At 33.6% G+C, this 13,186-nt stretch overlaps 1 protein-coding gene across 1 annotated transcript in view; it reads left to right on the forward strand.

The window, feature by feature from the left end:
• Positions 1-13,137, forward strand: part of LOC106877958 (uncharacterized) — a 67,668-nt gene extending 54,531 nt beyond the window's left edge. Inside the window, exons 16-25 of the mRNA XM_014927036.2 lie at positions 323-341; positions 2,679-2,774; positions 3,161-3,217; positions 5,528-5,972; positions 7,527-7,721; positions 9,574-9,734; positions 10,257-10,356; positions 10,685-10,767; positions 11,013-11,154; positions 12,873-13,137. Of these exons, the coding sequence (XP_014782522.2) occupies positions 323-341; positions 2,679-2,774; positions 3,161-3,217; positions 5,528-5,972; positions 7,527-7,721; positions 9,574-9,734; positions 10,257-10,356; positions 10,685-10,767; positions 11,013-11,154; positions 12,873-13,137 (1,563 nt within the window). The remainder of the gene's footprint in view (positions 1-322; positions 342-2,678; positions 2,775-3,160; positions 3,218-5,527; positions 5,973-7,526; positions 7,722-9,573; positions 9,735-10,256; positions 10,357-10,684; positions 10,768-11,012; positions 11,155-12,872) is intronic.
• The last annotated feature ends 49 nt before the right edge of the window (positions 13,138-13,186 follow it).

Consider the following 13,186-nt stretch of genomic DNA (forward strand, 5'->3'; position numbering starts at 1 on the left):
TATATATATATATATATATGTATGTATGTATGTATATATATGTCAGGACACTTCAAACGGAATATTCCCAGTTCACCAAACTGCAAGTACTTTAACAAAGAATAAGAAGACTGAGCGTTGGAAACTATGGTAGCGTTGGAAGCTCACGAACTAGTTCATTAGACAGCAGTACGGATTTAAGCTTCTCTTTAAAGTGCAATTAGAAGTAGATTTGAATCTTAACTATTTCAGGTCTTCAGTAAATTTGTAATAATGAAAATACACATAATTTATTGCAAAATTTATTTCTAAAATTCCTTTTATTTCTCATCTTCTCTTTTAGCTGAAGTATGCTGCGACAGGTAAGTAGTTTATCGATTACTTTTTATTTAAAAGAATTAACCACAATTAGCAAGTTGGTTATATTTTGTCCTGAGCATTTAAAATGTGCAACTTATTTATAAATCCTTTCATACCTACCTACAAACATACATAAATACATACGAACACACATTCCCCCTCAAATATGCATACGCACATATATATATATATATATATATATGTGTGTGTGTGTGTGTGTGTGTTGTGTGTGTATGTTAGTGTGCGTGTTTGTGTGTGTATATCTGTGTAGGCATACATATACAAATATATGCACAAACAACAAATAATTCGGACATAAGTGAGAACAAGAAAGAGACAAAATGACAGAACTACCTTGACAGATGGATATTTTCTTGGGTTTACTTCGATCACAGATTGTGAATCTACAATTTATCATCACAACTTTATTTTTTAATATACATGCATATCACATTATATGTTGATATATTCACATAAGAAATGAAATATGGGACTCCAGCTGTGTCTTCAGTTTTGGTGGCTTCTCATTTATAAATATCCATGAAAATTCTCTAAGTAAGGCATAAAGAAAATCAATCGAAGTTACCGAAGAAAATGGACATATCGTGATCTAGAATCAACGCCCGCTCTATCTATTTATCCTTTCTTGCCCTCCTAAATTATGGTAGCCAAAAGCGTATATAAATTGTATTATTATTGATATAAACTTTTTTGTATAAAATTAGCTGATAAAATTAGCTGATAAAATTAGCTCTTAAATATTTCAAATTGTTCATTACATTCTCCTTTTGAAATTTCAGCTGTCTCGGTATTGCTACCAATGATCCACATGATGGACGTAATTGCTCTCCGTGTATGCCTTACTTTCGACCACTTCTCACAAATAATATCAGCTGTGAGGGTGGTAAGTCAAAAGTTCTTTCTTTTCATTTACAAAATGGTTTTAGACAAAATCACAACGAAGGTTGAGCATTGAATTAAATGCATCATAGTATTTAGATTCATTTATTTCAGTTCTAAGTTGAACTCCCATCTTTACCATGTAGGTCTTTGCATTTCATCTGAAAGAAATTGACGAAATCAACACAACCGACACATGTACATGTAATCGATTATATTTCCATCTATAATCTTTCTAAAAAGTTTATATGACTAGTTTTAAATAATAGAGGACAGTCATAAAGGGATAATTTAGCTATCCACAAAACCTCGATCCGACCATACTCTACTCCATGTACAACCATATAGGTGCTTTAGATTTCATGCCATACTAAATGGTTAAATCTTCTATGAATAAACTCATGCAGAAGTTCAGTTCTTCAAGGGATTAATAAATAACTATCAGTATTCAAATTATCCCCTTCCATTTAAATCGACGTGCATCTCTGGCCTCACTTAACATTTTAAGTGATACGATGAGAAGAATATTACAGAGTTAATACCTAACATATGTCAATCATGCTATGTTTTACACTGTCAAAATCTAACACCAGACAAAAATTCCTGACACATGTGTAACAGGAATTCACCGTTTCGTTGCTCGTGGTGGTGTCAACTGAGAAGTAAAATTCTGTTTGAATTGTTTAGAATTTACCGCTGACCAGAGATCTAATAGCGAGGGAATCTGCTGTTTTTCTGGAAATTGACCTTGAACAGATGCAAAGACATACCTGTCTATATCGTTTGTTTTGTGCTGAAAACAATCCTTTGAGTTTCAAAGCAACCAGATCTTTCTTTAGGTATTTTAATCTGACCATAAAAGTCACAATGTTTAGATATCTATAACTTTCTGCAATGTTATTACCAGTTCGAATATTCTACAAACACTTTCTGACTTGTAAACAAGCCATTCACTGTGTTTCGTCATGGAGAAAATTTCTCACTGTAGACATATGGTGTAAATCAGCTCGCAGCACCACCTGTCCAGGCTGTGAGATGAAAGCATTTCGGAGTAGTTAACTTTTTTTCAGTCATAGAAACCGTACAGTGACGCTGCGAGCTGATAAGAAAGATAATCTCTTTTATGTTTTTCCAGTCAACATCCGTCGGCTGGAAGCGCAAATCGAGGGCTCATCGTAATTAAATTACGGGCTAAGAGTGCTAAGCTATGATAAGTAGTAATACAATGTTATTACTGAATGTGATATTAGCTTAATCGAACTGTTAATAACATTGTATTAATATATATCACTGCTTAGCGCTCTCACTCCGTAATACTATAAATTTCTATCAGAAATCATGGACAACCTACACTATAATGCAGAAATAATTTCTTAATTATGATATCTTTTCATTGTTTCAATTTATTTTATTTTATTCATGTTTTATCTTCTGTACAGGTATCAATCATGGTATAAATGACGTCACCCATGTAATTGATGCTTCTTTTATGTTTCATGATACGCATTTAGAAACAAACTTAATGAACGCTGACGGTGAGTAATCCTTTTTCTCAGATTACAAAGATCTACATATCTATCGAGTTATCTGCATATCTATCTATCATTTTCAAATGTATATGAATACGTGATGTAGGTGGAGTACATATTATTGTAAGCGGCAATAAAACAATTTAGTCAACGGGGATTTCATAGCCTCATTCAAAATATTACCTTTTTATATGACCTATCCAACCTTAGATTCACAATTCCTTCGAATGATAAATTAAGACCTGATCAACAGACAGCCATTAATTTATCGAAGTCAGCATCTAATACTTGTTCTTTTTTGTGTTTTTTTTTGGGGGGGGGCGGAGGTCATTACGTTAATATAATATATTGCAAAGCAAATACAAAAGCGAAAATATTTTTTAAAATTTCAGGGAAGTTTAATCTGAATTCAGGATTTCTTCCACAAGCAGGAAATAAATTTAAGGGAGGTAAGATACCCTTTGGCAGATAATTTCATTGATAAGACTGTTTTAAGTTACATAAAGTTTATTTAAATATATATAAAACAGAACGTGAATCACCTTATAAACGTTATAGAAGTCTGTAAACATGCACGTACCTGTGTGAGTGTGTGTGTGCGTGTGTGTGTATGTGTGTGTGTATGTGCGTGTGTGTGTGTGTGTGTGTGTGTGTGTGTGTCTGTGTGTGTGTGTGTGTGTGTGTGTAAATATTAGCACTTCCAACAACATAAATATTTCCCCATGCTAACATGGATTTAAAACTAATAACCGGAAATAAGAATAAGACTAAATTGAAAAATATTAAATATGCGAATATTAAGAATCAAAGACAAAATATGAGAAATATTAGAAACAACGTACTACTTCGTTGTTTTAATCATTCTCGTACTATCGGGAGTAGGAATAATAAGATAAAAAAACAAACACCTTATATATCCAAAAATGGTCGGAGAGGTAGAGGTTATAATACATCTTCTAACAAGAACGAAACTATTTGGTTTATTGTTCCATTCGCTAAACAAATTAAAGGTAATTTGGTCGGTAATTTATATAAACTTTTTTCCAAACATTTTACAAAATGATATTATTAACCCTAGGCTTTTTAGAATTGGTCATTCTGTATCTAATAATTTATACCAGATTATATCCTCGATCAACGAAAGAAAATTATATTGTTTTATAATCACTGTAAAGGTAGTAAACGCCATAGGATTAATACCAATCGAATAAACGTTAGCGAGGAAAGTATAATTTGGACATTTAACGTACGAAGGGAAAACTACTCTAGTAAAATCTCACCCCAACCTTTTGAATGTAAATAAAACTACAAACAGTAAATATCTAATCTGTAACGATAACAAACAGTAATAATATGAGTAATAAAGAAAATACTTTCCCTGATTGCAAGCTTAAAAGTGAATGCTTATTTAAGAATTTTTGTAAGATAATTTCTGAGAGTAAAAATTACATTTATATAGGAGCCACGCAGAATTATATTAAAAAAACGCATTTCTTACCATATTTACACCTTTATTAATAGAAACAGGTCTTCTTCTACTAGCCCTAATACATTTATTTGGGATTTAAAGGATAAGAAAAAAGTTTTTTCTGTGGAGTGGGAAATTATAAGCAAGACTACTGCTAATAAACCTGGGAACTCTTTCTGCTTTCTTTGTTTAGAAGAGCTGTATTTTATATTATTTTCTAGAAGACGTCTCGTAAATGCTAAGATAGAAATGTGCATGCATCAAAATGGATATTTAGGAACTATCATTAGGTTTATAGTAATTATTGATAATTGCTTATATATTAAAGATATTCATATATTTGAATAGATCAAAATTTCTGGTATAATGCAATTTTTCGGGCTTCATATACTAAATAAGTATAAATACTAATTAGATATTATAAATATAAGTTAAATCTAATATAAGTGGCAGTATATATCTGATTTACTGTAAGTTTGATTAAACATACTTTTCTGAAATATTTAGTTAAAATTCCTATAGTAACCTATAGTAAAATTCCTATAGTAACCTAAACTTTAGATACAACATATCATCTTGAAGTAGTGGTAGCTTTGGTGTAATTGGTTATCGTATAGATTTTCGATGTGTAGTATCTGGTAATATGTAAGTTCTGCTTATGTTTATGTAATAAGTATTGACCGTATATTTACACAAATAATAATTTATTGTCAATCTTCTTTGCTTAAATTGCTAATGCTATTGCTAATGGCATACACAACATCTCTTATCAATTATCTACTTCTATCTGATTAATGGAAGTTTCTTGTGAACACAAAGACGTATAAGAAACTCAGTTGACTGTAGTGATCTATTAAGACACATTATTATGTACAGCTCGGTTTCGATTCTTGATTGTAGGTATTCCCTAGTACTTTGCAACTTATACTCACGTGAAATGTATTAACATCCCGTTTTTTACTCGCTTTGTCCTTAAAATTGATGTGACCTTGATTAGATGCCAGAGTCTGATAAAAAGATATTGGCTTAAAAGGAAGTAAGAAACATCGTCTTTCACTTTAAGTTATGCAAGTAAAATAATGGTAATATTTTGCTTTCATTCAAAGGTTACCAGTACTAAGATAAAATTCTGCAGGATGATAATTTCTGCATTTCAGTCGTCATTGGCCTAATAAATAATGGTAATTAATATGCTAAATGTGATCCAGTTAGTTTTATCCATACATTTCTTTTCGCTAAAAAATTTAATTTTGTGTTTAATAAAGATACCTCATCTTTTTCTGTTTTCTAGTTGGAGATACTATCAGTGAAAACCCTTTACTGATGGCAATATATCATGTGTTTCTTCGTGAATACAATAAACTTGTCGATAAAATGATCGAATTTGGTTACGAAAACGCCTCGGAAGAAGCAAAGAAATTGCTGATTGGAATATTTCAACATATTACTTACAACGAATATTTACCAATGTTACTCGGTGTCGACACTCCTCTTAAATCTAAGACTACTGGAACCCGCACTTACGATAACCAAAAGCTACCTATGGTTTCACATTCTTTCTCACTTGCCTATGAATTAGTCGTGGCTTCGATGTTGAGAGAATCGGTACAAGTTGCTCCAAATACAAATGAAAATTTGATTGATATAATAAAAGACGCAACAAAAGTGGATGACGATACTGAAATGACAAATATTGTCAAAGGAATGCTGGAACAGGCTAGTTTGGAAATTGGGAAGTATGTCAGTTTCCATTCTACATTTAATCTGCAGCAGTGTAGGTAGATTTTTTCCCGCACCGGGGTCTGTAAAATAAATCCGAATATGTATGTACTAGCTCTTGGACCTGGCGTTGCTCGTGTTTTCTGTGTTGAAGTTAACTCCACCTCTGACCTTGTACTGAAATCTTCTACGTTCCCTGTGCCAACTATTACCAATTAAGATGTTATATCTGGTTTGACAGGGATTTTAATCGGTTAACGCTTTCGACATGCTCCTAGATACTGGACCGTCTGAAATCGTAGTCAAAGTTTTGGGTGTACCTCGACTCGTTGAAAATAATGCTTGTTTATTTCTTATTTCTTTACTGCTCACAAGGGGCCACACACAGAGAGGAGAAACAAGGACAGATATATGGATTAAGTCGATTATATCGACCTCAGTGCATAACTGGTACTTATTTAATCGACTCCGAAAGGATGAAAGGCAAAGTCGACCTCGGCGGAATTTGAACTAAGCATTCACCCGGCTAAGCATTTCGCCCGGCGTGCTAACGTTTCTGCTAGCTCGCCGCCTTTTTTGTTTATTTCTCTCCTCTTAATGCCACCCTCTGTACAAAATTGATCAGCGTGTCCAATCTCAGCAAAATCCAAAGAAAAGTGTTAAGGTTATGTCATAGAATAGAATCTATGCGACCATTTATATGAAAATATCCCATTGATTTTTAAATCCTAATACATTATATGAAAGATCGATGTTTCATATGTTGAAGTGCTTAATTTTATTCATGGGTCAATTTTCTTCAAAATCAGTTTATTATTTTATTGTGAGTGAATTTTGACGATTTCTGCCTTTCACCAGTTTAATTTTAATTCTACTACATGACTCCGACCATAAACTTTACCTAAATATAAAATTTTCCATAAGCCTCGCTCACTCATCGATTTTCATCAAAATGGGACAAAATATGCAAAAGCTGCAGGGAAAATAACATCGTAATGGGAATTTCCATTAAAACGCCCGATTGAGCTCACAAAAATCGATGCCAACTAAGCATTATCGAGTTTTCGAAAAATTCCAGTCTTATTTGAACTTCAGGGCATGTGCCAAAATTCATTAAAATCTGTTGGATGATGTGGGAGGAGTTAGAGTAACCCCAAACACACACACACACACACACACACACACACACACACACACACACACACACACACACACACACACGCACACACAGACATCATTACACATTTATGTATATAGATTTATGTATATGTGTGCATACACGTGAGTGTGTATGTCTGTCATTTATAAGTCACCGATTATCCGCATTATGCTTATAGAGTTGGTGGCTGTCTGGTAGGCTACTTAAATATTTTCTGGTATTTTGTTACGATATCCTTTTATTTTCTGATAAAATATGAAACAACAAATCACTGAACTCAATTTAATCCTCAGCCTCTCCTCAGATTGCGTGTTAAAGTACCAATAGTAGGTATTATTATCATTATGGGGGCATAATATTTTCTCATAAATTCTTATATTTTTGGTATTTTTATTTGCCTTATATTTTTCAGTAAAATACCCTGTGCTTTCCGAAACAATTGTAACTTTTCCGATGTAGTGGCAACTGTAACCCAAGATACACGTTTTTACGGAATACCTCCATACATCGTTTGGCTGGCAATCATAAACCCGCTTACAAATATGTCGTTTAAAGCATTCCCACACCATGATACTAACGGAAGACAACTCTTAGAAACAATGTACATGTGAGTGAAAATCATATTATTCTCATATATATATATATATATATATATATATATATATGAACTCTAGGTTATTTAAAATATGTTTGTAACTTCTAAAGGCAAATGCACTTAACGTAGAGACAAAATTATTTCTTATGGTACAAAGCGTAAAAATGCCATATCTGCCTAGTATTTCATCCTAGCGGACTTCTGGCTCTTTTGCCTTCAGTAAAATATCAAAGAGCGATATCTCTGGGCAGATTCGACGAGTTTTTGATATGCGATCCTAACTGTGCATAGGATATGCTTTTGCTAGAAGAGACTTACGCTTATATCGAGTTCCAGCATTTTGATCGACTGCAAGAGCTCTAGCTGAGAACCACTCATGTCTAGTGGGGATGTAGTAAAATGGTGTGATTTTATTTTATATGAATAGTATGCAACAACATTGTTTTCACCGAGCATCTTTAAACCAAGAGTCCACAAGAGTACACAAAGTGTTTGTGCCAATCTTATCTACGTTCTCTTAAAGTATGTTCATCTCTTTCTTTCCACGATGTAACTACAACAACCAAGATTTCGTGGTCCCTTAGTGCGATATGTTTCCCTAACGCATTAGTTTATCGATCTAAGGTATTTCATGTAATCAAATAATATAAAAAGTCTTATTTATGGTTCACTTAATATCTACTTAAAAAGGATTCTAAAAATATATGTATACTTTCATACAGTTAGAAGGTGTTGCACCACATCATTCTTCAAATATATTTGGAATATAAACTGTGATGATATATTAACAATTCTAAAATTGCTGAAACCAAGAAGAGGTGAGCTTTGTCTTACGAAGAATTACGACATCCTATTATAGTCTTTTTCAAATATCTGATCTGTTGGATTCTCGCAGATAATTCAGTCGCTATTTACTGAAGAAGTTTTCAATACCAAATCGCTAAAATTGTTTATTCCTCACATAATAGTTTTGCCAAAATCTTGCAAAATGTTCATGCACAGTAAAAAGCAAACAAATAAACAAACAATACATCCAGTGTTTCACCAAAATTAAATCTGCATTAATAATAGCCACCTTCCTTAATTTTATATATTTTACACACATAAACTAGAAAACATGACATAACAGTCTGTTTTTACATGTGAATACAGGAGTAAATAAGTTATGTCAGTGTATTGAAACTAGATATTCAATTCTTTGTTTATATCCAATCAAATTTCAATTACTAATAACTTCAATATTTTCTCTCTTTTTTTCTCTCTCTACTTTCTTTCTCCCTCTCCCCCTTTTTTGTCTCTCTCGCACTTTTTGTATATTGGATTTACATTTCCTTTCCGTTTCACGATAATTTTCTCCCTGGTATTTCCCCCTCATACACATAACTCATTCTTTGTTTTGGTCATAAAACACCTCCTCCTCTTTTCCATCATCTCTTTATTTCATTTTCCCTCCTTTTTCTCACTCTTCTCGCTTTGCTTTTACACTTCCATCCGCTTTAAAATTCGTTGGAATTTCATAGTAATCGAGGTTAGGTATTGTATCAGGAATTCATAATTCCTTTCTTTTTAGTTCATTTCTCCACTTGCTCTTCCTTCACTTGCTCCTTCCGTTACTTCATCACAAACATTTTCCCCAGGTAAGATGTATTTTTTTTTATCGTAGTCAAACGACAAATTGGCAGTGTTCAAATATGTTACTATTTGTTAATAACATTATTGAATAAATGTTAACTCTTGATGTATTAACGATAGTGACTTCCTAAAAAACCAACCAACTCTTTGTGTATTTGTGTGTATGTGTGTTTCTAAGACATACATGCATGCATACATAATTCTCATTTATATACTTATTTATGTATTGCAGAAGTGTCTTCGACGTTGATTTTTTAAGTGGAATGTTTACTGAGAAAAAAGATCCTAACCTGAAACTCAGCCAAACATTAATGAGACAGTTCGAAGATCAATTTTCTACATTGAAAGAGGGTGACAGATTTTATTATGAGAACGTCAATGAATTCCAGTCCAGTAAGCTACCAATTATTCATTATTATTGTTTGACTTTATTTAATTAACTAAAGTTACCTCAATACGACATTGATCCAATTCATCGAAAATCATTCAACTACCCGCTCCATAAAAGTTGTTTTCCCGTCAATGAATTTGCCAACTGATACAATGCAGTGTGCGCCTTGTAACATTCTAAATGCCAGACACCCAACAGTGGCCTACGTTGAAGCATGAGTGCAAGCTCGGTCAAGATGAACTGTGGAAAGACGTGTCGCACGAAGAATGCCCAAACTAGTTCACTCTTGCTTTCGTCATTGTCGTTGACATCATTGGAGTGTTTTAGATATTTCTGCGGATATCGAGGCGATGTATGCATTTACTACTTCTGCTCAGGTAGTCATTCATTCGAATATTATTCTTTCATTTTGTATGCAATATTTGTATTGTTTAATAATGTGAAATACTCCGTAGTTTTATTTTTTTTTCTTTGTAGTTCATTGTTCTATTATTTTTGCTAACCTTTATTTTACCCCCTTTCAGACCAGCTTGCAGAGATCAGAAAAGTGACGATGGCTCAGCTATTGTGTCGCAACGTAGTCAATCTAGATCAAGTAAAACAGTTTGCTTTTAATAAAACTTCGTGAGTATTTACTTCATCATGATAAACATTAATGTTTCTTTTGTTCTTTTTCTCTTACTCGCCACACTTTTATACTCTAAGATATTTTTGTACTAACGTCAGTTGTAATCCAATTTAGGTGTATCCTTTTTGTATCGGAAATTACGTAATATTCAATTACTACAGTGCAATGAATTCAAGTGAAAAAAAGAATATATTGATGAAGGTCAGGATAAATCTTAATGTAGATGCATTTTCATGTACTTGTGTAATATATATATATTTTAATTACACATATACAAACAGAACAACACATTGATTTATGTTGTAGCAAATCTCTATTGAACAGATCTGTTAGTAAATTGTCACCCGAAAAGCAAACTTCAATTCATAGTTCTCGTGTTCCAGATAAAAGATGCTTGAATCTATTTGGTAATTTAAAGACGATTTTGCAGAATTTTCTAGCAGTTCAAGTGGCAACACAGAGACTCCTTCGTGAGCTCTAAATTCACCCACAAAGTGGATGAGAGGAAGATGAACTCTGAGTTGCACAATTTTTGTGCATTGTCACCTACATTTCATGATGTATGAGGTGGTATCGAAAGGTTCCTAAACGCCCTGTGTCCAATAAAAATAATTTATTCACCAAAATTTTAACATCATCTCCTTCGAAATAGTTACCTTGCGCAGCAAAACACCGGTCCCAGTGTTCCTGCCACTTATGGAATCTGGCCTAGAAGTCGTTCTTCGCAATCGAGTCGAGGGCCTTCTGCGATTCGCTCTGGATTTTGATAACAGAGTTAAAACGCGACATTTGAGGTGAATTTTCATATTCGGGGGAAAAGATGTAAATCCACAGGTCCTAAAATTTTATGAATATTGTGAGGAGAGCCCGGCGACTGGGTGCACTCTCCGCGTGAAGGATCCAATTCTTCGCACTTTCACCGAATTTCCTCCCTCAGACGCTTCAAAATGTCGCAGTAGAACTCCCAATTAACAGTATGGCTCTGGGGGACGAATTCTCGATGCACAATTCCACATTTCCGAGGGTGACGCTTGTGACAGGACTTCCAAATCACTCATCGTCTTCCAGGGACGATTTTCCGCTTTTGAAGCACCACTCGAAACATTGCGTATGACCCATCGCCTCGTCACCGTAAACTTGCTGAAGCATGCTCAATGTCTTTGTAGCAGATTTCTCAAGTTCAACGCAAAATTATTTAAAGTTGGCTCTTTGTTTCTGTCCATGACATCATGCATACGATCACAAAATCACAAATTTTACACTTGCGAAATAAACACAGTAATGTCACTCGACACACTGCCCCATGAAGGTACTGCTAGCTCTCACTGCGTACGCAACCGTGTGTAGTGCTCTCACCAAATTCAGAAATTAATCGCAACACCTACGCACACCATGGTTCACTTCTTCAATTAGATCTTACGTAATCCTTATTCATGTACATTTTTTTACTAACATTATTCATAAATCGTAATTCTCATATATATAACAGACTATAATGGTAATAGTAATAACATAAGTAACTAGTTAAATTGAAGTTTTAAATAATAAAAATATCGTTCATTCTGTCTACATGTAATTACGTCTACTGTTTCATGTGATTAAAGTGAACATTTCCACAGAGAACAATAGAATTCAAAGTAAACGCGTTATAGAATTACATTAAAATTTTTTTTTAAATTAAGGTCAAATTTTCTTGCTATGTTAATGAGATTGCACAGACGTAGACAGGCATATAAGCTTCATCTCCTTTCACAGTGACAGCCAGTGCGGTTCTCAAGTATCACACCATCTGTAGCGATACAAGTGTTTTCTGATGTCTTACGGAATGTATTAAAGTGGTCTAGGTTAAAGATGCGTCCCTTCCGTTTTGCTCGATTTTTCGAGAGTAATTCGGAAAAGCTTTTGACGAGTTTGTAATTAGAAAGCAAGTTTCTTACTTGTGCTTTACAGCTGGTCTTGTAGTTTATGTTATAGAATATTTTCCAGTTTAGGATGTTAGGATGATGTATTCTCATTCGTGTAATTTGGATTATATTAGTTATGTTATGTTGTAATATTTGATTGCTGAAAGTTTGTACAATTATGTTATTGAATATATTTTCTGCAGTATTTATCACATCATTTGCACTGCCGATGCCTTTCTGTATATTTCTATCTTATATTTGTCTACACTGACTAGAATGCACTGTTTCTATGTAATAGGGTTGTCTCGTCCTGCAACGGGGTAGATGTGTTATGATTGATCATATTTTCATAAAATTTGAGATCGATGCTTGGGTTGAACTGATTAGTAGTAAAGTGTATATTTCAGCATGTGTGTGAGTATTTGAATTTGAGAGCCGTCTCTTTTCGAATGAATATAGAGATAGTCCATCGTTGCAGTAGTTTTTATTAGCATTATTGAAATATTGTTGTTATTGTTATAAACTTCCTTTTTTTTTCTTCACTATTTTCGTTAAGCTTTCTGCTATATGTTTATTTATTTCGACATTTATTTTCCTTTTCTTTCTAGGCCCGAAGTCAGTTGCTCTAGTATAACGCAGATAGATTTTTGTACGTATGCCGGAGTCAGTAATGTATGGACTCCTTTTCAAGCATCTTTCTCTCAGTGTGACAAAATTAAAATAGAGTACCGTACATGCCAGTCAACAAAACTAGATTTATGTCCTTGTGAAGGAGATCCATTTAAGATACAAAGTTGCCCGGGACAAATGATCACACCTGACGGCATCGAAATATTTATATATGATCAAATGTTTGGAGGTGTGATGTTATAATGTCGTTCACTCGAATTTGATGTTCTATGATCAATGTTTCTTTATGTCT

Source organism: Octopus bimaculoides, chromosome 20, assembly GCF_001194135.2.
Source record: "Octopus bimaculoides isolate UCB-OBI-ISO-001 chromosome 20, ASM119413v2, whole genome shotgun sequence".
In the NCBI taxonomy this organism is placed as follows: Eukaryota; Metazoa; Mollusca; class Cephalopoda; order Octopoda; family Octopodidae; genus Octopus; species Octopus bimaculoides.